Source organism: Chelon labrosus (genome assembly GCF_963514085.1).
Source record: "Chelon labrosus genome assembly, chromosome: 21".
In the NCBI taxonomy this organism is placed as follows: Eukaryota; Metazoa; Chordata; class Actinopteri; order Mugiliformes; family Mugilidae; genus Chelon; species Chelon labrosus.
In genome coordinates, this window is record NC_140354.1 from 22,680,456 (window position 1) to 22,703,652 (window position 23,197).

The 23,197-nt window shown below is 44.6% G+C and overlaps 3 protein-coding genes across 3 annotated transcripts; 2 read left to right on the forward strand and 1 right to left on the reverse strand.

Moving 5' to 3' along the window:
• Positions 1-363: 363 nt before the first annotated feature.
• On the reverse strand, positions 364-11,427 carry mapk3 (mitogen-activated protein kinase 3). Its single transcript, XM_084570521.1, has 9 exons — positions 10,969-11,427; positions 8,790-8,972; positions 7,557-7,746; positions 7,356-7,472; positions 7,164-7,278; positions 6,943-7,074; positions 5,555-5,664; positions 5,115-5,241; positions 364-2,954 (listed from the first exon to the last, which is right to left on the reverse strand). The coding sequence occupies exons 1-8, from the start codon at positions 11,178-11,180 to the stop codon at positions 5,122-5,124; spliced, it is 1,179 nt and encodes a 392-aa protein (XP_084426647.1). The 5' UTR covers positions 11,181-11,427; the 3' UTR covers positions 364-2,954; positions 5,115-5,121.
• Positions 11,428-12,034: 607 nt separating this feature from the next.
• Positions 12,035-17,782, forward strand: nudt9 (nudix (nucleoside diphosphate linked moiety X)-type motif 9). The gene is made up of 8 exons (XM_084570527.1): positions 12,035-12,313; positions 12,744-13,031; positions 13,808-13,897; positions 14,153-14,239; positions 14,356-14,467; positions 14,618-14,764; positions 16,007-16,091; positions 16,217-17,782. Exons 1-8 carry the CDS (start codon positions 12,216-12,218, stop codon positions 16,360-16,362), a joined length of 1,053 nt encoding a protein of 350 aa, XP_084426653.1. The 5' UTR covers positions 12,035-12,215; the 3' UTR covers positions 16,363-17,782.
• A 164-nt stretch (positions 17,783-17,946) lies between these two features.
• LOC311506529 (uncharacterized protein) lies at positions 17,947-22,387 on the forward strand. The gene is made up of 12 exons (XM_084570517.1): positions 17,947-18,241; positions 18,731-18,842; positions 19,511-19,604; positions 19,798-19,852; positions 19,957-20,097; positions 20,260-20,420; positions 20,603-20,701; positions 20,790-20,935; positions 21,204-21,375; positions 21,449-21,561; positions 21,655-21,739; positions 21,820-22,387. Exons 1-12 carry the CDS (start codon positions 18,124-18,126, stop codon positions 21,877-21,879), a joined length of 1,356 nt encoding a protein of 451 aa, XP_084426643.1. The 5' UTR covers positions 17,947-18,123; the 3' UTR covers positions 21,880-22,387.
• The last annotated feature ends 810 nt before the right edge of the window (positions 22,388-23,197 follow it).

The following is a 23,197-nucleotide window of genomic DNA, read 5'->3' on the forward strand; positions in this document are numbered from 1 at the left end:
AATTTTGGCATTCGTATCGGTCTGTGGGTCAACGTGTTGACGCTGCAAACTAATCGGACTCAACTTAGTTAATTTGTTCAGGAACGAGGCCTTTCAGCCGATACCAGAGATGTTTAGTTGCTCAGATGACGTCTATGACTACTGTTTCTCCTCTATCCATCACCACATTAAGCCCCGCCTCCAGAATGATCTGATTGGTCCGACATATGTTAGCTGGAGCAGAATCAGTTACCAAGGCGAGACTCCAGGCTTCACCCGATCTCTAAATGGATTTTAAACCAACAGCTGATCAATATTGGGGAAAAAAAAGAGCCATAACACGGTTTTAACAGTATCAGGAAATTTTATTTAATTATATGTATATAATTCTGTTTTTGTTAATCGTTTAATTCATAATACCCATAGAATATACAGACTATAACCCTCAATAACTCATAGCTCTCTTGACAATCTAATTATATCTTCTTTTAAAATAACTCCTTATAAGATCTTGTAAGGGGGAAATTAAAGAAAAAAAAAAACACTGCCAATAATAATAATAATAATATAATATAATAATAATAATAATAATAATAATCACGTCCATAAGGAAGAAAAATACACATAAAAACATACTAATTAAAAAAAAATACAACTTTAACTCCCTTTTATGTAAAAAAAAAAAAAAAAAAAAAAAAAAAAACGACATCTCACCAATAATAACAACAATAGCAATAATAAGAACAGCCATTTAAAAACAACAATAACTGGAAACGAGCCTCGTGACAAGACGGGCCTTTAGACTGTATGTGTGTATGTGTGTGTGTGTGTGTGAGTGTGAAGTGTGTGTTAAGTGCAACTTTTTCACACAGGTACACCCCCCCCACTCCCCGCAGTAAAAGAGAGGAAGTGTGTGTGCGAGCGTGTTGGGAGGATTGCAAAAAAAACAAACAAACAAAAATAATAACCTCTTGGTTCCCACGGTTAAACCCAGCGAGATGTGTGGATGTTTGGTCTGGTGGCAGGTCGGGAGGAGAGAGGAGGAGGAGGAGGAGAAGCATGAAGGAGCTGAGTAAAGGTGTGAAAGCACAGGTGAGATAAGAAGAGTCGTGGCTTTAACGGAGAGAGGAGAGGATTCTCGCATGCAGACGACGACGCGGCGGCGGCAGCGGCGGCAAACTTAAAGCTCAACAAGCAGGAGACGAGACAAAAGAGGAGGCGATAATTAATAATAAAAATAATTACAAACAACCTCGAGAGGCGCGTGGCGAGAAAGACAAAGTGCAGACGTGCTGATTGAGATCGAAAGCGAGTTTCCAGAGTCAGAGGGTATGAGTCAGTAAAGCAGGTAGGTACATGAAAACAGAAAGGGGTGGGGGAGTAGGGAAAGGGGAGAGGGGTCGGGAGGGGAGGCAGCCCTTTGAGTAAAGCGTGGCAAGAGTTGGGAGGTTCAACGACAAGAAAAAAAAAAAGGAAAATGAAATAAACGATGAGCACATGCACCAAAAAGCCTCAAACAGGTTCCCAGGGTGCTGGCTATGGCTTCTGAGAGAAACGACAGATCTGCGTCCCACCAGAGGACGATGCAATGCATGCGTTGGTCCACTTATATTTAGTGGGGGGGCGGGGGGGGCTTCTTTTTACTGGCGCCCAGTGCAACAGGCAAGAATCAGAACTGGGACGATGAGCGGGGCGGTTAGTACGGTCACATCCAGACCAAAACAAAATAAAAAATAAAAAGAGAGAGGAGGGAGCAAATCAGACGCAAGCACGCAGTTTAAAAGAAGAACAGACGTCCCGTTGTGTTAACACAGAGAGGGGTGAGCAGAGATATGTCCTGTACGACCACAGAGGGAGGATGGAGGCTTGACTCAGCAGGTGCGACTGTAATTTTGCACAGTTTCCTCAAAGGTGTTGTAGAAATTCCTCAGGAAATTGTGCTAAACCTGGGACAAAAACGTCCATAACCTAAATAAAAATAATAATAATTATAATAAACTGCACTCAGTTCATTTGCTTGTCTGTCAGTTAAATGTTTGGACTCGGATGGAAAACTTTCTTTCTTTCTTAGAAATGAAAAATGAAGCACCGGAGGCGATTATATGCGACCGTACGCCGACGATACTCTAATGTGATGATTTGAGTGCAGCTCAGAAGCAGAAAGGAAAATAAAAGTAATAGTAATAGTTATAAACAGTTTTCGGTTCTGTCCAATTTATAAAAATTACACCACGTCGATGTAACTTGACTTCCCGGTTCCCGGTTCCTGGTTGAGCTCAAAAACAGATCTGCAGCCAAAGTTCCTCGCGTCTCTCTCTTGCGCGGCGCCGCCACTTTGGTAAGTTTCAGGAATGCATGCATTCATATGAACATCACACGACAAAGAAATCTATTAAACCTGCCAACATGCCAGTAAAAAACACCATCTCCAAAAATGTTCAAATACGAACCAAAACCAAAAACACCCAAAACAAACAAACAAAAAAAAAAAACTGCGACGAGCACATTTTAAAAAAACAACAAAAAAAAGCGTCTATATTTTCGTATGTACACACAAACACCCGATTATTAGCATCCCCCTTTTCTTTTTTGTCTTTTTTTTTTGTCTTTAGCCCTCAGTTTCTCCAGGTTTGTAATTCACATGGATCAAGACACGAAAAAGTTAAGGTGTTGGTTAATACAGTAGCATGATTATATATGAGAGACATGAAGAAAGGGTTTGGATGACGGGATGAGGACGACGAAACTGAACCGGGATGATGAGTACGACAGACCCGACCACCCCCACCCAACCACGGAGATCAAATTAGCTCTTTGTTGCAGTAGAAATGGAAAGATAAGCAGTTAAATGTTCATACTTCTTGTTTTTTGTTTTTTTTCTCTTTTTGTCGGTTTCTTGAAGATGCATTTTCTTTTTTTTTCTCTTTTGTTTTAGCGCGTCGTTCAGAGTCTCCCGTGTGGATTCTTTGTCACTCCTTAGGATAAAAGAAGAAGAAGAAGAAGAAATGAAAATTAGATAATGAAGGTGCAGTGTTTTGCAGTGGATGCTGGATTTAGTGACAAATAGCAGCAGCATGTGTCGTTTATATTCAGGAAAACTAAACATAAAACTGTTGAGACGTGGACTTTTAGGGACAAACATATGTGAGATTAAATAAAGTATAGTAAATAGTTGACTCTAGCTAGTTCACGCTACGTCTGGAGTCGTTTCCTTCGGGTTTTGATCAACTCTCTTTAAATAAATTTAAATCTCCACGGTCTAAAATAATCAAAAGCACAAACATCGGGTTTTAAAAAGTGTCGAATTTCTTGGGGAGCGTTTAAAAATATTTCCAATTCGTTATAAAACCACGGCGAATACGTCTGAGTGAGTAGCCTATTAAATAAAAGAAAGAGTTGAGTCCTCACTTCAGTCCAGGTGGCGGTAATGAGCCTAAAAGTAGGGATGCAACAAAAATATTAGTCCGAAAATTGCTGCGGTTGTTGCTTGCACGCGTTGTTTCAGCGATAAAAGTCCGAAAGTTTTCGTCCGAAAACCAAAAATGCACTTTTGGGCCGTTTTCGGACAAAAAATTTATCGCCGAAACAACACGGCAGGAACAGGATGTTGCGAGCAACAAAGGCAGCAATTTTCGGCCGGAAATGGTGCATTTTCGGTTTCCGGCCGAAAATTTTCAGCGCGTCCCTACCTAAAAGCTGCCAGCTAACGTCATTAACCTACAGAAGAAGAAAAACAGACGACGAAGAAAAGTAATTGAGAGTGTGGAGCATAGATGTACTAAGACAGTGGTTCCCAAAGTGGGGGGGTCGCAGAGCCATTGCAGGGGGGAGGCACGGATTGAATTAGAGCAGGGGTGTCAAACTGATCCGTGAAAGGAGCCGCTGTGGCTGCAGGTTTTCATTCCAACCATGCAGCACCCATGCAGTGGGTGTGGCTGGCAAGTTTTTGTTCCAATCAAGCAAGAGGACACCTGAAATGACTGCGTGAAGGCAGTTCAGGTGATTGATTGAGCCAAGTCAGGTGTGCTGCTGCTGAATGGATGGTTGGAATGAAAACCTGCAGCCACAGCGAAAACCTGCAGCCACAGAGACCTCTGAATTAGAGGGTGACAATTTTTCGGGACGAGATAGAGCAAATAATCAACGGGAGCGGGCGGGACCAGGGCGGGACCGGGACGGTACCGGGACGGAGGACGGAGCCGGAGATTAAATTAAAAAAATGACGCTGCAATGCGGTGAGTGCGCCCGACTTTAGACAACAACATAGGGACGGGATTTAGGAGTCTTTCTCTCGGGATTTTGCGGGACAGGATTTTTTATTTTATTTTATTTTTTTTGGGGGGGGGGGGGGGGGGCGTAGCCACGTGATCAGGACATGACGAGAGTGTTTTTGTGGGTTCGGGATGGGATGGGAGCGATGAGATGCACAGGTTTCTGACGGGCTCCCGCGCAAACGCAAACCTGTTACACTGGGGGGCGTGAAGACTTTCTTTTGTACCAAAGGGGGTCCCAGCAGAAAAAGTTTGGGAACCACTGTACTAAGAGAAGTGTGGAGTTGGAAGTTGTGGGAACACGTTGGTTTCCCGGTGCAACATAACGGCGATGGCACGCGAGTGGTGGACGGGACGAAGACTGTCTGCCGACGGTGTTTGGCGGAGGTGCGGTACAACTACTTGTGACACATTCTATAAGTGTCAACACATTAAAATCATACCATTTCTTTTCAGAGCGGCGAACAAGTCTGTATCTGACTCCAGCTGCTGCTCCCAGACTATAAAACACTTGTTTATCTGAGCTTTGCACGAACATTAAACGTCACGCTTTGCAAAGTCTGCAGCGGCTGAACTTGAGTCTCAAGTGTGTTTGAATGTTCTCCGCTGACACCTAGTGGCTTTACGATCGCAAAGAAAACACCAACAGATGTGTTGACGTAGGAATGAGCTTTGAAGGTTTTTGCATCCTGCAGAGTTTCCTACATTTCTGCGTAAAAACGACTCAAAACATCAGCGGATTTTCACACAAGTCCTGAAACTACACAAATAAAACCCAATCAAACACGTGAAACTGAAATCAGCTGATGTTTTGAATCATTTTTACGTATAAATTCTGTCTCTGTATGTTTTCCGTGACTTCACCTGTGTCTCAGGAGCCCTGGTAGTTCGCCTGGAAACGAGCCGTTTCCTCAAAGATCAGCTGCTTCAGCCTCTCCTTGGGAAGGTCGTCCAGCTCCATGGAGAACGGGAAGGGCTCCTCCGCTACAGGCTGAACAAAAAACAACACAAGAATCTTTAAAATAAACCCTTTAAAATCACAGCCCTGGAGGATTTAAATCCTGAAGAACAAGGCCTGGGATTCTGCCACATAAACTGATTAGCGATCACATTCTTCTGCCGCTCTAAAGCCGAACCATGGAGCAAACTTCACACTAATTGCATTCCACACACGGCTAAGAGGCTTCCCAGCACAAAGAAGAATCAAATCTGAGCAAAGCAAACGTTTAAAGCCTCAGATGTTTGTGTAAATCTAAATACCCCAGCTGTTGGTTGAATTAAAACATTTAAAGGCGTCCCGTTACCTCGTCTGTGGGGTCGTAGTACTGCTCCAGGTAAGGGTGAGACAGCGCCTCCTCAACGCTGATGCGCTTGATGGGGTTAAAGGTCAACATGCGTCCCAGCAGATCCAGGGCTGAAACATGAAGAGCTTCAGTTAGTTCAGTACAATCATCAGAGTAAAACCTCATCCTCCATCTGGGTCGTCTTCGTCTACTGGAGATATACAGAGAGGAAAATACTTCTCCTCCTCCTCCTCTTCCTCCTCCTCCACCTCCTCCTCCACCTCCTCCTTCATTCTCTTCCCTTCTCCTCCTTAATTCTTTTCCCTTCTTCGCCTCCTTCATTCTTCCGTTCTCCTCCTCCTCCTTCATTCTCTTTCCTTCTCCTCCTCCTTCTGCAGTCTCTTCTCTTCTCTTCCCTTCTTCACCTTCTCCTCCTCCACCTCCATTCTTTCCCCTGCTTCTCCTTCTCCTCCTCCTTCATTCTCCTTCTCCTCCTCCTCCTTCATTTTCTTTCCTTCTCCTCCTCCTCCTTCTCCTCCTCCTCCTTCATTCTCTTCCTTTCTTCTCCTTCTCCTCTTCCCTTCTCCTCCTCCTCCTCCTTTATTCTCTTCCCTTCTCCTCCTCCTCCTCCTTTATTCTCTTCCCTTCTCCTCCTCCTCCTCCTCCTTCATTCTCTTCCTTTCTTCTCCTTCTCCTCTTCCCTTCTCCTCCTCCTCCTCCTTTATTCTCTTCCCTTCTCCTCCTCCACCTTCATTCTCTTCCTCCTCCTCCTTCATTCTCTTCCCTTCTCCTCCTCCTCCTTCATTCTCTTCCTTTCTTCTCCTTCTCCTCTTCCCTTCTCCTCCTCCTCCTCCTTTATTCTCTTCCCTTCTCCTCCTCCACCTTCATTCTCTTTCCTTCTCCTCCTCCACCTTCATTCTCTTTCCTTCTCCTCCTCTTTCTGCAGTCTCTTCTCTTCCCTTCTTCACCTCCTCCTCCTTCATTCTTTCCTTCTCCTCCTCCTTCTGCAGTCTCTTCCCTTCTTCTCCTCCTCCTCCCTCTCCTTCATTCTCTTCCCTTCTTCACCTTCTCCTCCTCCACCTTCATTTTTTTCCCTTCTTCGCCTCCTCCTCCTCCTCCTCATCTCTTCCTTCTCCTTCATTCTCTTCCCTTCTCCTCCTCCTCCACCTTCTTCACTCTTCCTCTTTTTCTCCTTCTCCATCTCCTTCTCTTCATTCATCTTCCTCCTCCTTCCATCTCCTCCTTTTCCTCCTTCTACTTCTTGTCTAACCCCTCCTACTCTATATTATTCTTCTCTCCTCTTCCTTCTCTCTCTCAGAGTCTAAATTTGTCTGTTACATGTAGTTTGGACAGAACAACCCTTTGACCTGTGAGTTCATCGTCGTACCTTTAAATAAACGTGACCGTACCTTTAGGGTCTGCCTTGTAGAAGAGCTTGTCCCAGGGGACTCTGGGTTTCTCAGGCAGGGACTGCAGGTAGTTCCTCGCCTTCATGTTGATGATGCAGTTCAGATCTTCTTGAGACGGAGAGCCCAGGACACCTGCAGAGACGAGACGGAGAGACGGAGCCTCAGCGCAGCCGCTCTTTGATTCAACGCCACCAGTAAATGAAAGAAAACCCGTCTCTCACCCAGTATGTGGTTGAGTTGGTCCAAGTAGTGTTTCCCAGGGAAGATGGGCTTGTTGGACAACATCTCAGCCAGGATGCAGCCCACCGACCAGATGTCAATGGACTTGGAGTAGCCCTGGGACACAAAGGCAGCGTCAAACTAACTGATCCGGCTAAAAACACGAAGTCTGAGTCGGCTCCTCAAACATTTACCTTCGAGTTGAGCATGATCTCTGGAGCCCTGTACCAACGCGTGGCCACGTACTCGGTCAAGAAGCCCGTGTGGTCGTGCTCGGGGTCGGCTATCCGCGCCAAACCGAAGTCACAGATCTGAGGACGACACAAAAGGCCGGAGGTCACAAACAAGACTTTTTTTCCCCGTTCAGAAACATCCGTCTGTGTGTGCGAGCTGACCTTGAGGTCGCAGGTGGTGTTGATGAGCAGGTTGGAGGGCTTGAGGTCGCGGTGCAACACGTTGGCGGAGTGAATGTACTTGAGGCCTCTCAGGATCTGGTAGAGGAAGTAGCAGACGTGGTCGTTGCTTAGCCTCTGGCTCTTCAGCAGCTTGTACAGGTCCGTCTCCATCAGAGTCTGCACGATGTATCTGGGAGGAAGTGACGGGTCAAGGCAGACAAGAACAGGGCTGACGGTTTTTCGCAGAAGCAAAACCACGGAAACTAACCAGCTGCGAAACCAGGCTGCGACACCTCTTCAGTCGGCGGCAACAAGTTGCTCTTGAACGCACCACAAAGACAAACGAGCAGCTGGTACATATGCGATCTGCACCTGAGAGGAAATAACTCTTCACATCAGCAGGTGGCAGTCGTCGGGATTCATCATTTAAAAACGGGAAACGGGAAGAACTGCTATTAGCTAGGAGGCTAAACGACGGCGATCTCAGAGCTGGAGCTTCTGTCATGTTCTGGATCCCCCCCACATGAGTTCATCGGTTTGCAAAATGTGTGGTGCAAAACCCGTTTAGCGAGTTATCTTACAAGAGGATGCAGAGGATTTTATGAATGCGTGTGGGATCTTTCAATTCGCGATCGATTTGAATGAGAATAAATGTATGCTTTTAACCACCAGCTCGACTGTAGCCACGTGTAGAATGAGCCAGTGTTCTCAGCATACATTACGGCACCACTAAAAGATGTTATCATCCCTGAATTTGATTATATTTGCCTTAATCAGCAGAGTCGGCCTCGACAGAGTGCAAAAAAGAAAAAGAAAAGAGCAACACAAGCAGATCACACAAGACAACAAGACTCCCACATTTCCTCTCCGTCTGTCATCAGACAATGCAGCTTTTCACAGATAAACAGCCAGAGCAGCACTCGGTCCTTTCAGCTCGCCGACGGGCCGAGCCTACACACGCCGCTGCTGGCCGGCCGCCCGCCCGCCCCGCAGGCTGCCACCGAGCGATCCCGGCAATGATTCAGCAGCTGAATCAAGACTCAAATGACCAGTTTAGTCAGATAAGCCACCGTCGCGGATGTCTGCAGGACATAATGGCATTTATAATTTAATATGCAACGTGAATGTCTCCAGCGTTCATCCAGTGACTCTTGTTTTTGCATCTTTTCACAAACAGAACCCGATTAAATTACGTTTTCACGAGCAGAGCTCTCTCTGCACGACGAAGGATACACATCCCTCATGTTGTCGATGTGCCGTGCCCTGAGAATGTCGTTGATGCCGATGATATTCTCGTGGTGGAAACGCAGCAGGATCTTGATTTCCCTCAGCGTGCGCTGGCAGTACGTCTGGTGCTCGAACGGGCTGATCTTCTTGATGGCGACGCGCTGGTTGGTCACGTGGTCCAGGGCGGAGCTGCAGAGACAGCGGACGCAGGGGGAAAAAAGAAAAGGATGAAACAGAGAGTCCTGTTACACGTTATCAGAAACGATTAATGAGCTGCAAAATGGATGCTGCTGCAGACTGACGACGCAGAAATTAGCTTTTAAAACACGACGCAAATCAGACAAGAGGATTAATCTGGGGAGAAAACGTTGACAGGAGATGCACGGGTCGATCGTTTTCGTTCTGGGAGGAGTAAACAGTTTTGTTTAGTCAAATAAAAAGCTTCAATCTGAATTTACCCAATAGGAAGCTTAAGTTGATTGTATAATATACCTTCTCTGCAACAGTAAGCTAAGACTACACTGATCGCCAAAGGGGGGAATTAGGTTTCGCAGCGGCAGGGCAAAAACAAAAAGATTAAACAATAGAATATGTTAAAAATAAAGGAAGTATGGGTACATGCTCTACCTAGCGTACGTGACGAACTACAGTTTGATGAGAAACCAACCAAAGCGAGAGGAGCAGTAAGTGGTGGAGGCTGAATAAACACATAAAAGTTCCAAATAGTATCGCACACACAGCGCTGAGTACCTGAGGTGTGTATTTTCACTAGAGAAGAGGCTGAAATTGCACAGATTTCAAAGATAAAACGGTAAATAAGTACATTTCCTGAGATATAAACAGATATGTTGTTCAGAGGATGTCTGCGGTTCTTAAACTCAGCAGCAGTGCCACGAAACGAGATGATAACGTTATTTTTTTTTAGCGTGGTCACAATTACAGAACAAGTCAAGCTGCCTTTCTGTCACTTAATTTCATTTGGACTCGTTGCAAGTTCATGTACTGAGCCCTGCGTCCAACTCGTCGACTCATGGCTTGGAGGTTAGGCGCTGCAGCCTTGGACGGATTCAAACCTGTGACGGACCGACACAGCGTGCACATTTATTTGCTGTGGTGGAAGCGCTGCAGGCCCCCCGAGTGTGGGCACTGTGTCGAGTAAACGAGGAGATGTGGATGGTTGCGACCGACACTCGGCCTCAACAGGAACAACAGTTACATCACAGCTCTCCTCTCGGTGAAAAAAGAACAATCTCTTGTTGCACAACACGCCGGCGTGAAACCCCCTTCAACACTGCAGCCGGCTGAGATCCCGTGGCACCAACGAGCCGTGGCGTCTTGTCACAGATCACATCAAAACACACCTGCTCGGCTGGGTTACACTGCACCAACAGGTGTGAGCTGTTTACAAACAGTGAATGCTGCAGCGTCACATGACCGCCGTGACAGTCAGCTCCACAGTGTGTCCCTGCAGGAGGAGGCTGGTGTGTGTGTGTGTGTGTGTGTGTGTGTGGGGGCCCGGTGCTCTCACACCTCCATCCACTCTGAATCCCATATGATCTGATTCACAGCCCCGCCAGGCAGCAGTGGCTTGACACTGATATCTGCTTCAACACGTCCATACAAGGCTGCAGATCACACACAGATAAACAAGAGGAGGAAAAAAAAAAAAAAAATGGGGCCTCGCTACAACGAGTCACATTTACATCCTCTGCAGCGGCTTCCTTCACTGTGGACTGTTTGTTTTTTTGCAGGTGTGAAGCAAACCTGAGCGCGGTTCATGAATTAAATGCGAGGCTCGGGCCGGACGCTGGTTTATTCGCGTGTGTGTGTGTGTGTGTGTGTGTGTGTGGTGGTTTTAAATGCAGCCTGCAACAGATTTCTGATCGGATAGCGAGCTACGTCCTGCGCAATCACTCCCAGGCTTGTTTCCTGTACAGCTCGTAGCCACGCCTGTAGCTCTTCAGCTAACCTGCTAACCGCAAAAACGAGTCGCCTCGAGCTTCAGTCTGAACGCTAACCCGCTGCTTTACATACAAACATCGTGACTTGAACTCTTATTCACTCGCTCGCTTAACGCGGCAGCTAACGTTAGCCGGCTAGCTAATGTTTGCTAACAAACGGCTAGCTAGCTTATTCGCTGCTCGCTCGCTCGCTCGCCCCAGCAGAGATGACAAGCACTACTCACCACACCATCCCGTACGCCCCCTCCCCGATGTAAGAGAGGTTCGTGTAGCGGGGACCCACGTCAAAAATTTGGCCCTTCACGGACTCGGACACGGTCTTGGGCTCCACGGGTGCGGGCTCCACTTCATGCGCAACAGTGTCAGCCGCCTCGGCAGCGACAGCGCTGTGGGAGTCTTCGGCCCCGACCGCTGCGGCGCTGCTCGAATCCGCCATTCTTCCTCTACCGAAGGAAGCGCTCCCTGCTCTGACCGACTGTTTCACCGAGGAACCGCCGCCGCTCTCTGCTCGCTCTCTAACGGCTGTCCGAGGCTTTTTTTTTTTTTTTTTTTATAAACCGATTTAACGGATTCTTTGATTGGCGGAGCGGAGCGACTCGAGCGCGGCCCTCCGCACTACTTGGAGAGTAAATGGATTTTGTGCGCGAGCGCGGATTTGGTCTCAGCACTAAGCGTAAATGCGCGTGCCAAACTACGGTAAAAAAAAAAAAAACAGGCGCGTTAGATGTGTCTACCAGGGCGGCTCGTGTGGGCGGAGTCAACTTTCGCTACAGCTGAAATAAGAGCCGCGGTCCGTGTCGGCTCCTCCGCTGCAGTGAAACGAGCGCATTCTGCAAATTAAAACACGAGTGGGCGTGTCGAAGTATGTTGCATGCTGCCTGTTATGACAAGAGAGATTAAATCGACATTTTATTTTATTATTTTTTTTTTTTTCAAGCCTTAAAACGACATTATATTAGAACATGGAGCTATTGGGTGTTGTATACTATCTGCTCCTTTACACAAAGCATTAAAACAGCAAGAAAATTATGAAAATTGTTGTTCGATATGATGCGATTTATCATATTTAACGGTGAATCATATTATTTTTCTAATGTATTTAATCAAATTAATTGTTTTAAGCACTTTTAAACGATTTTTAACCGTATAAATAGCGTCTTTCTGTGTGTTTTTACGGCGGAATTAATTTATTTTCACAAATATTCTTTTATTCTAAATAAAAAAGAACAAATAGTTTTGTATTAGAATGCAAATACAGAATAAAATGTATTAATTTATTTATTTAAAAAAAAAAAAAAAGACAGTCGCTACCAAATCTGATCACCATGGAAACGAGCGATATGACCACGCCCCCTTTTTGTTGGGGACGTCACTTCAGCGGGCGGGGCACTTCCTGGTTACCGTGCCCTGCGTGTTGTTAGCAGGTTGTTAGCGGAGACTGTTGGACTCAGTGATTGATTTTTCTCGAGGTATGGTCAGTTTACTTCTGCGGAGGAACTGGATCGGCTCTGTTCGCTTGGCGCTCACCGTCCTCGGCCTCCCATTGACCGTCTGCACCTCCGGAGTCAGGTATTAACGGCGGGTTTAATTTAAACCTTTAACTAGAAGCTAAGCTAATAACGTTTAACATTATAGGGCAGTTTTAGCTGCATGCTAGCATTGAAATTATGAGCTACAGACCAGGATAACTGTTATTGTAAGTTAATATAATGTTATATAATAATATATATCAGTAACAGCAGTCATAACCTTTTGCTAACGCTAAATTAAATGAAATTATTGATCAATAATTCATCAATAACCTGGACAACTGTCCTGCTGTCCTAATTTAACTGCACTGCTCAGATTAACTGTTTAGCTTCTTTCTTAATCTGTTTGTTGTCAGTTTAAAACAGAAGCTGAAGGTTATTTACACGATTAAAGCTTTAAGGTGAATGAGGTTGTGTTGTGGTAAAGTGTATTTCCCGGATTTTCATGTCTCATATTTCTTCCCCTTCAGACCCGCCGTCTCCTGCTCGTCTTCTCATCCCTACAGAATTAATAAAGCCGTCCAGACTATAACTACCAGCTGCTGTGGCCTCTTCAGCACCAGTGTCGGGACAATGCCATCCTCAGCTGCGATTCATGTGAAGGCCAGATGCCCTCAGTATCCAGGATCCAAAATCCAGCGCTTCCCTGTTCCTGATGACAAGGTGGACTGGGGCGTGAAGTGGCCGAAGTACAGTCCGGTCAGCTACACCGACCCTGCAGTGTTAAAGAAGCCGGCATGGGCCGATCCAGAGATTGGGTGAGGAACACTTAGACTTAGACTTAGATAAACTTTATTCATCCACAAGGGATACTTATCTTAAAGTACGTCGAGGACTAATGGGTCATTAGTATAAAAGTTTAATCAGATGTAGAGAGCTGGTGTCATCCTTTAATAATCATGTAAACACTTATTTTCTCTCTGGTTGGAATAAATCCATTCTGCCCCACCCTCCTCCTCCTTCTATCTCATCCTCATCCTTCTTCTTTTACTTTTTCCCATCTCCTCCCCCTTATCTCTTTTCTTCTATAACTTTTTCCCGTCCTTCCCCATCTCCGACTTCTTCCTGTTCTCCTCCTTCTTCTTCCTCCTCTTCCTTATTCCATCCTCATCCTTCTCCTCCCGCTTATTCCTCGGTGTCCTCCTTTATTTTCTGTCCTCCCACTTCTTGTCTTTCTCATCCTCCTCCACCTACGCCTTCTTGTTCCTCCTCTTCTTTGCTTTCCTCCTTTGTCTTTGTCATCCTCCTCTTACAATCTCCTCCTCTTCCTCCTTCTTTCTTCTCCTACATCTTCTTCTTCCTCCTTCTAATCCCGTTTCATCTCCTCCTTATTTTCCTCTTTGCTCTTCTTCCTTTCCCTCCTCCTCCTCTTTCTTCTTCTTCTGTTCCATTTCCAGTAGATTTGATGCTCAATAAAGTTTTATAGTTATAGTGATGTTCTGCTTTTTTGTTTAGTCTCAGAATCATTGATGAGAATGAAAACATAGCTGGAGTTTCCTAATGTCAGTTCTGGGGACCTTTTCTTGTCTTGCAGCTCTTTCTCTCCACAGTTCAACAAGGTGGATGGAGCCGTGGACAGAACAAGCTTTGAAGGCAGCTACAAAGTGGAAAATGGAAAGCCACTGTAAGTGTTAGCTCTTAGCAAACCTTCTCTGACATCTGTATTGATGTGGTGTTGACTGCAGAGCTGCAGATCGGGATGGATCTCAGTGAACTCTTTGTTTCTGTTAATGTTAAAGTCATAAATCACCCAATGAAGCTTTTATATTAATGCGTAACGACAGCTCTTGGATGATGGAGCAGAGCAAAACCTTTTAATGGAAGCTCGACCGTCCTCTCTGTCCTTCTGACCTGTACACGTCCTTTAAACTGGTCACAGAAATCCTCACGGACGCACAGGGGTGACGGGTCGAGGTTTGCTCGGACGATGGGGGCCCAATCACGCAGCAGATCCCATCGTCACCAGGTAACTTCAAGGAACGACTGATTCTAAACTCAATAAGATGCTGGGAGCTGACAGTATGCATGTCTCCTGATGAGCTCATTTTTACTCGTCCTTGATGCGTTTCACTTGTATTTCAGGTGGAAAGTTGACGCCAAAGGAGCAAAGATAAATCACTCAGTGTCCAAACAGCCGATTCTTCAGTTTGTGTCCATAAAGAGGAAAGACTGCGGGGAGTGGGCCATTCCAGGGGTTGGTGGTGGCTTCTATATCTGAGCAGCTTTCCCTGTCGATGTGTTTTTTGTTTCTTTTCTGAAAGCTGCAGGGCTACAATAATAAATCTTCTGTCACGGGGAGCGGTTCTGTGGTATGTTAGATGTCTCGTCCGTGTTTGTTTTGCAGGGGATGGTTGATCCAGGGGAGCAGGTTTCTCTCACGCTGCAGCGGGAGTTCTCCGAAGAAGCGCTGAACTCGCTTTCGGTCCCGTCGTCAGAGAAAGCAAACATTCACGAGCGCATCACCAAACTCTTTCAATCCCAGGGCTTCCAGGTCAGTAACGGACACAGAACCTGGGGACGTTCAGACTCTGGTTATTTGAATGTGGAGCTGAGATCTGATCTCAGTTTGTGTGTCTGTAAATCAGCAGCGCCATCATGTGGTCAGTAGAATATTGTAGCAGCTGCTGTCTCTAATGGATCTCTACCTACCGCTGGATCAGAACCATCAACAGCTGCTTGTTGTGTTTCTTCCTCAGCAGTGTTTCCTCTGAGGATGAAGCTTCCAGGGTTCAGGTCTAATCTGAGTCTTTGTCTCTAAAATAAATCAGATCTTAACATGTGAGAGTCTTTCCATCTTGTTCCAAAATCTGGATCATGTCTCCAAGTCAACCAGCAGCTGTTGATGGTTCTGATCCTTCCTTCCATTTTTCTTTTCTTCCTTCCTTCCTTTCTTTCCCTTCTACTTTCCTTCCTTCTTTCTTTTCCTGATTCTTCCCTCCTTCCTTCCTTCCTTCCTTCCTTCCTTCGTTCTTTCTTTCTTTCTTTCTTTCCTTCCTTCCTTCCTTCCTTCTTTCTTTCCTTCCTTCCCTCCTTCTTTCTTTCCTTTCTACTTTCCGTCCTTCTTTCTTTTCCTCATTCTTCCTTCTTTCATTCTTTCCTTCTTTCTTTCCTTTCTACTTTCCTTCCATCTTTCTTTTCTTCATTCTTCCTTCCATCCTTCCTTCCGTCCTTCCTTCCTTCTTTCTTTCCTTCCTTCCCTCCTTTCTTTCCTTTCTACGTTCCTTCCTTCTTTCTTTTCCACATTCTTCCTTCATTCCTTCCTTCCTTCTTTCTTTCCTTCCTTCCCTTCTTTCTTTCCTTTCTACGTTCTGTCCTTCTTTCTTTTCCTCATTCTTCCTTCCTTCCTTCTTTCCTTCCACATTCCTTCCTTCCTTCTTTTCCTCCTTCTTACTTTCCTTCCCTTCTTCTTTCCGACATTCCTCCCTCTTACCCCGTTTTTACTTTCTGCATTCCTTCCCTCTTTCTTTCTTTCTTTCTTTCTTTCTATCTTTCCTACGTTCGTTGGTTCCTTTTCTTTCTTTCCTTCCTCTTTTGTCTCTAAAATAAATCAGATCTTATCATGTGAGAGTCTTTCCATCTTGTTCCAACATCTGGATCATGTCTCCAAGTCAACAAGCAGCTGTTGATGGTTCTGATCCAGCGGTAGGTAGAGATCCATTAGAGACAGCAGCTGGTAAAAACTAATAGACTCGAAGCTTTTCTCTGAGTTGAGCTCCTGATCTTTCTCCTTCAGGTCTATAAAGGCTACGTCGACGATCCTAGAAACACAGACAACGCTTGGATGGAGACGGTTGCTGTCAACTTTCACGACGACTCAGGTTTCTTTTTTTTCTTTGCACGTAACATTACCAGGTGTCCGATCACGCCACTGCTACTGTAACTTCTACAAAAATCAAAATGGAGGTTCGTGCAGGACGCTGAGCTGTCTCTGTCGTTACCGTAGGCGACAGTGTGAGCGAGCTGCCGCTGCAGGCCGGCGATGACGCGGGACAAGTCCAGTGGGTTGACGTCGACTCGTCTTTCGCCCTCTATGCGAGCCACTCCCGTTTCCTGCAGCTGGTTGCCAAAGAGAGGAAGGCCCACTGGTAACCGAGGACAACGGAGCGCTCGGGTACAACTATGAAGGAAACACAGAGAGCCTTATTTCTAGTCCATTTAGGACTCTTCCCTCACCACAGCTATAATAATGAAAACCTACTATGCACGTCATTAGTCTAACACTCATGTATGTGGGTCCAACAACAACACAATGAAGAACTTATGAGTGGAGCTAGCAGATTTAAGTTAAACTCTTCTAATTAACACATAATGCTAACGTATTTAATGCATGATCAATGAGCTGCTGAACACAATACTTTAATTTAAATGTCAAATCAGAACAAAACTTAATGACTTTGCGCATCCAGACCAACGTGATTAATAACCGTTGACCTCTTTCACCCCAATAAAAACATAATTATTTGAACTTCAATTTCCTCCTAAGGATATAAATTTACCACGTGAGGATGTCCACTGGGCCCTCGCAGGAAGGCCAGTTTATAAAACCTCTTACGGGAAATTGGATCAGCTCGAGGAGGCGCCACAGATCCTTTTGATTTGCTGCAACGTTTACCCGGATGACAGGATATTCAGCCGCGTTAAAGGATTGATCGTGGCAGGATTGGGCAGTTAGCTTCTACTGTAAAGATCTTTATTATATGACTTTATATTTACAGTGATGTTTAAAAGAAATCGTGCCCCTCGGTAGAAAAACGACTCAAAACATCAGCGAACTTTCACATGAGTCCTGAAACTTGAAGCCGCCCTGATTGGAAATATTTCTGAAATAATCTTGTAATCCTGCACAGATATGTACAAATAATCTATTTTCCTGCAGGAATAAATACACAAGTGTAATATTTCTATTTAATTAGTTTAATTGGGTTGTCTTTGCCTATTTTCAGCACTTGTGTGAAAATCCGTTCATGTTTTGAATCATTTTCAGGCAGAAATGTAAAGACTTTTAAGCAGCGCTGTGAATATAATCTTAAAGTATCACTAGAACATTTACACTTGAAGCACAAACAGAATTTGTTGTTGCAGATTTCCCCTCTTGTGCCATTTTACTGAATCTACTAAGCGTTGCCTTTAATCCTTTATTTTATTTTATTGCATTTTATTTTATATCTGTGTACAGCATAAACTATAATGTGAAAAAAAAGCCAGAACTAAACATGCACTGATGTTTCTTCTGGATTACTTGAAATTGTTGTGAAGTCTCAAGTTGATTTCCTGTGTGTGATTTGCCCTGATTAAAAATTACACCATCACACCCACATGTACTGGATTTATTGTCTTAGACTATGTGCAAAAATAGGTTTAATTCGATCTTTAGAGAGCTGATCTGCTGCGTGTGGTTACGCAGTGACCTTAAACTTGACCTTATGGCTCGGAGTGAGAACAATCATATGACGTACTGTTTTTCACATGTAAAAATAAATGTTGAATGCCACGGATGAATGAGGAACCACATAACTGAATTTACTTAATTTGAATAAAGTCGTTTTTTTTTTTTACCAAATATTGATTGATTATTCCAATATTTTTCATCTTCATGTCTTAATTATGTAAAAGAAGTGTTTAATTGACCATGTATTTATGTACAGGGCGTTTTACGCGTTTAAACTACATTACCCAGAATCCCGTGCGTCAACAGCCGCACAAGCTGACGACGTGGCCGAGTTACGTCCTTTATCGAGCGGACCGGGGTGATTCAAACACGGCAAGCACCGGCTTTGTTCACAGCTAGTTCCCGGACTTTAATGCTCCATCGGATCGATCTGAAACGCTGATCCCGTCACCCCGTTAACCATGTCTGGGAAAATCAAGAGCCGGAGTGCCGCTAACTCCGACAAAATCTCTGTCGGCGTGTCCTGCGATGAGCGCATCTTGAGAGATTGTCATCAACTCTACACGGATCCTGACAGCGGTGAGCTGGCCGACGTTAAACTTAAACTCCGATCCTCCGCGTAAACCCCTCCAGCATTCAACAGGTTTATAATAAAGTTAACACGAGAAGCTGTTAGCTTGCCACGGTTTAGCTAGCTAACCTAGCAACGTTGAAATCCCTGTCACGGGAGGCTAACGGTTAGCTAAGTTGGCTAATACGGATTTGGTGATTGAGCTGACGTTGCTCATGACAGCTAGCTAGTTATGCTAGTTGACTTAGCCCCATGGGAGCTTTTATGACTTTTATTTTTTGTTAATAATAATTAAATCTGAGTATTCTTTAAATTTTTAATAAACTTTAAAATAACAAGTAATAAGCAGGCTAGTCAGGGGCGTCGCAAGGGATTCTGGATCCCAATATATATATAGATATAGGACGTAATTAAAAACAGAACCGTTACAGTTGTAGTTTTGTTGTAAAACTAGATATTTATGATTATTTCTGTTTTTGTTTTGTTTTTCTGTTAAGGGTTGATCACTGTGGCTGAATCCGTGGGGGTGAAGTTACTGCCCCCCAGGAAAAAAATCACAGTGATGCTGATGGGGAACCATTCTGCTGGGAAGAGCTCCTTCATCAACTGGTAAATTAATTAAAAATGTCCCCCTCTTTGATTTAACTGGGGTCAAGTCTGTCCAATGAACATACGAAACTACTGAATGATGGCAAAGCTACGTAAGATGTGATATATGTTTCATAATAGGAGGACAAAGGGCATGCATCACCTGTCCAGCTAGTATCAGTTCCTCCTCTAGAGGGGCTGGAGTCTGTCCCAGCTATCATTAGGTGACAGGTGGGGTACACCCTGGACAGACCGCCAGTCAAAGACAAACAACTATTCACGATCGGCCAGTTAAGAATCACCAAATTAATCCTGACGAACTTGTCTTTGGAGCGTGAGAGGAAACTGACGCAGGCGCAGGGAGAGCAGGCAGGTGGACGCATGACAGCTCCACATGATGTTTTTTATTTTGAAGTTCATTCTATTTTAGCTGTAAGAACCAATCAGACGTTATAATGTCATGTTCTGTCCAGGCCTGTAGAGGGCAGTATTGGGTCGTTTGCAGCATACCCCTGCTAACTGCTAACTGCTAACTGCTAACTAACAACTACAAACAAGGACATATATGTCTGGTTGCTTGCCCATCAGTGTCTGTGTGTCTGAAACGTTCAGTTACATCCAAACTTGGTGCTTTTATATGCGATTTAACAGGTTTATTCCGTAAACGAGTGTCTTTCTTGATGCTTCAGGTACGTGGAAGAGCACATCCAGCGCACTGGAGTGGCCATCGAGACCCAAGGCTTCAGCTTTATCACAAGTGGACGCAAGAGAGAATCTCTCACGGTGAGTTAAACCAAAAAAAATTAACAACTAAATCCACCATCAGCTGTTTTAGTTTCCAAGTCATAATGTCAACCTCCCAGTCACTTCTCATGTTACTGATTTATTCTACAAACCAAAGTTCTTCTGGGGAGACTTCGACCTGACATCTGCTCCACAGACGCCTCTGACAGATCTGCTTCTGATTTTCTTTCAGGGAAACGCCACCCTTCATCTGTATCCACACTTCAAGCCTCTGCAGGAGTTTAAAGGTGAGAGTGTCTTCCTCCGCTGTGCCCACACATGTGTTTTTCACCTTTTTGAAGAATCGCCATTAAGAGTTTCAACGCAAATATCTTCTTGAATTCTCCTCCAGGCGTTTCAGAGTACTTGAGCACAGAGGTCTGCACGTCGCGGCAGAAACGGTTCAGCCTGGTGACGTTCGTGGATTCGCCGGGCTTGGTGGACGGCGACATGAAGTATCCGTTCGACGTGGACGAGGTCATCATGTGGCTGGGTGGGTGGCAGCTGTCTCCCCTTCGTTGTGATGCAGTTAATGACGGAAATTTAGGTTTATTAGAATGTTTTATCTTGAACTAAAACTAAATCGGTTTCAGTGAGCTTATATTGTAATCAGTCTGCTGTAGAGAATAATAATCCTTCCCTCTGTCCCTCTCAGGTGATCTCTGTGACCTGATCCTGGTCTTCTTTGACCCCATGGGTCAGGCTCTGTGTAAGCGCACCCTCAACATCGTGGAGAGACTGAATGAAAAACACGGGGACCGGCTTCGCTTCTACCTGAGCAAAGCTGACGAGGCCGGCGGAGAGTCGGACAGACAGGTAAACGCCACAGCAGCTCCGTTTAGGGTCAAACCTCCGTCCTCTTACACTGATCGTCAACATTTTGCGGTTTAAAATAAATTTCTACTTCTGCAAGAATTTAAAAAACACATGCACTGTCTTTAGATGCCTCTGAGTCATGTTTAAAAGCAGGAAGTGATGAACTCTGGTTTCTCTTTCAGAGAGTAATGATGCAGATTGTGCAGGAGCTCTGCAAGCGACCGGGACTCAACAAATGCGGCTTTGACATGCCCACCATCTACATTCCTAACCCGAACAAGGTCAGAGATGGTTCCTCCTCCTGTTGTGTGCTTCTCTAATCGGTTTAAAGACGGCGATATAAACATAAAATATGAATGTGTCCCCCAGCCGAGTCGCTGCGTCAACCAGATCGAGGAGGTTTGTCGCACCGTCGAGAAAACCATCAACCAGACCGTCCAGAACACGCTCAACTCTCTGGAGAACGACTGCGAGCTCATCAGCGAGGCCATCACGGACACGCTCGCCAACGACAGGTGATGATCTCTCTGGGCGAGTCACGCTGCACGGACGAGGAGGATTTGATTCACTGATATTTTCACTGAGATTTCACATGGGTCCTGCTCAGTTCATCAAGGGATTTACTCCAGCACTTAGGAAACATTCACACCAGACCTCTGCATCTGATCCATCAGTCTGATCTGATTTAATCTGATTATTACAGGAATAGTAGCGTCCACAGCTGCTTCTTTTTTCTGCCTCAAGGAGAAACAGTTGTAACTCTGACTTTGTCTTTTCTCACAGACAAACCTCTTCTCAGAACCGCCGTTCTCGCTGTAAGAGCTGCTTCCTGACTCTGCTGGGTTTCTGCGTCCCTCTGGCCCTGATGGCCTTACTGGTGCTGGGCGCTGTGTCCGAAGACATCCTGGTGGCGGTTGTGGGACACGAGGGCATCGAGGTGCTCTCTCTCTACCTGGTGAGCCCGCCCCCGTCCTGTACTGTCTACACGTGACGACTCGAGTCTAATCACGACTACTGTTGTTTTCCAGAATCCCGTATTGAAATTATCTGAGTCCTTGTCAGTGGAGCAGCAGCTCTACGTCTATGGTGGACTGGTCCTTCTCTCCTTCCTCCTGCTCCTCATCGCACGCTTCTCCTTCAGGTAGTTATGCATCTATACGAGCAATAAATGCCAAAATATACGCGACTAGTCAGCGGTGTTCACTCATCTGATCAATCTCTCTCTTCTTTCTAGGACTCGACCAACTCTTTCGGGCAAACAGAAGCGACAGCTGCAAGAGAAGCTGGAGTACGTTCAGGAGGTGGTCAAGACCAAAAAGGTAAGTGTCTGTGTCTGTGACTCCGAAATAGTGCTGCTAATAAATAGACTGTTTATTAACGGTGTGTTCTGTCCCTGCAGAAGAAGCTCTATGAAGAATATCTACGGCAGAGTGTCAGCGATCAGGACATGGACTTGTGAAGACGGACCCGAGCTTTCCCACAGACGGGATCACTCAGCAGTTTATATTGTTAGACGCACACAGACTCCTTTAAGGCCTGTTAATCTACTAGATGTTACCTCTGTACAAATGGTTAAACTACATGACTTGCACATGGGACTGATCACTTAACTTGAAAGCATTTATATCTATAAATTCTGTGCCTCTTTTCTTCTCAAACCACTTTATGATATTTAACCTTTCCAGACTATTTATAGTGTTACTTCATAAGAGAAACTGTATTTTGGTTTAACAGCACTAAGCACTGGTTTGTTTGTGGACCGTCACCAGCTTTTTTATACCGTACACTGATTCTTGGAGTCATGAAGTTACAGTTTTGTGCCTCACATCATGAATGCAGCACCTGCCAGCAATCAAACCTGTTATCGGAGACCAGTGTTTTGTATTTTCTTTCTACCATTGTGACCATGTTTTAATAAAAACTTGATTAAATAAAAAGATATTCAGTACAAGAACGACTGAGATTAATGTTTTCATGCACAAGCAGCTTTACACATGATCATTTCTTAAATTTCCTTCCCCCTTTCCTTTGTTTCTTCCCTCCTTCATTCCTTCCCTCTTTCTCTCTTTACTTCCTACGTTCATTCTTTCCTTCTTTTCCTCCTTCTTTCTTTCCTTTCCTTCCTCTTCCCCTTTCATTCCTTCTCTTCTTTCCATATTATCCTATTGTTCTCTTATTTATTGTATTTTCTTATTATCACCATTATCTCATTTTCTTCTTTGTCTTCTTTTTCTTCTGCAATTTTTATTATTTGAATATTATCTTATTCTTAGTATTGTTTTTATTTTTTATTTTCTTATTGTCATCTTCAGTTATTATCATATTATTTTCTCGGTATAATAATTTTCATTAGTCATTATTTATTTATTTTTTATTATTATTTTTTTATATTTAAAAGCGGATGACAAACCATTTTATAGGTGCATTACCGCCACCAGCTGGTCTGGAGTACGGAACAAGAGATTAAACAAAGGGCACACCCATAATCTTTAATCTAAATTATATTCTTTAAAAATAATTATTTATGACCTAACATCGTATTCTGACTATTGTTTAACTCAAGAGGACACATAATGACTGCGAAATATTATTATTTTGTATTTGGTGCAACGAAGTATTCGGCCATTTTTCTATGGCGCTGTTTGAAATTGAAGTGATTGACAGGTGGATTGGACCAATAGCAGAAGAGTATTGGAATACGTCATCATTGCCTGCGCGTATTAGCCAATAGACGTACGAGCTGAGTAAAGAGGCGGGTCCTATTTTAGGATAACGGA

Bases quoted from the DNA above. Each gene is read 5' to 3' on its own strand.
- mapk3 (XM_084570521.1), bottom strand. From the start codon at position 11,180: ATGGCGGATTCGAGCAGCGCCGCAGCGGTCGGGGCCGAAGACTCCCAC. The intron at 8,973-10,968 runs GTGAGTAGTGCT...CTGTCTCTGCAG, and splicing joins GGGGCGTACGGGATGGTGTG to CTCCGCCCTGGACCACGTGA. The intron at 5,242-5,554 runs GTAACGGGACGC...TTTTTTGTTCAG, and splicing joins ACTACGACCCCACAGACGAG to CCTGTAGCGGAGGAGCCCTT.
- nudt9 (XM_084570527.1), top strand. From the start codon at position 12,216: ATGGTCAGTTTACTTCTGCGGAGGAACTGGATCGGCTCTGTTCGCTTG. The intron at 13,898-14,152 runs GTAAGTGTTAGC...AACTGGTCACAG, and splicing joins GTGGAAAATGGAAAGCCACT to AAATCCTCACGGACGCACAG. The intron at 14,765-16,006 runs GTCAGTAACGGA...TTTCTCCTTCAG, and splicing joins TTCAATCCCAGGGCTTCCAG to GTCTATAAAGGCTACGTCGA.
- LOC311506529 (XM_084570517.1), top strand. From the start codon at position 18,124: ATGTCTGGGAAAATCAAGAGCCGGAGTGCCGCTAACTCCGACAAAATC. The intron at 18,843-19,510 runs GTAAATTAATTA...TTGATGCTTCAG, and splicing joins AAGAGCTCCTTCATCAACTG to GTACGTGGAAGAGCACATCC. The intron at 19,605-19,797 runs GTGAGTTAAACC...ATTTTCTTTCAG, and splicing joins GCAAGAGAGAATCTCTCACG to GGAAACGCCACCCTTCATCT.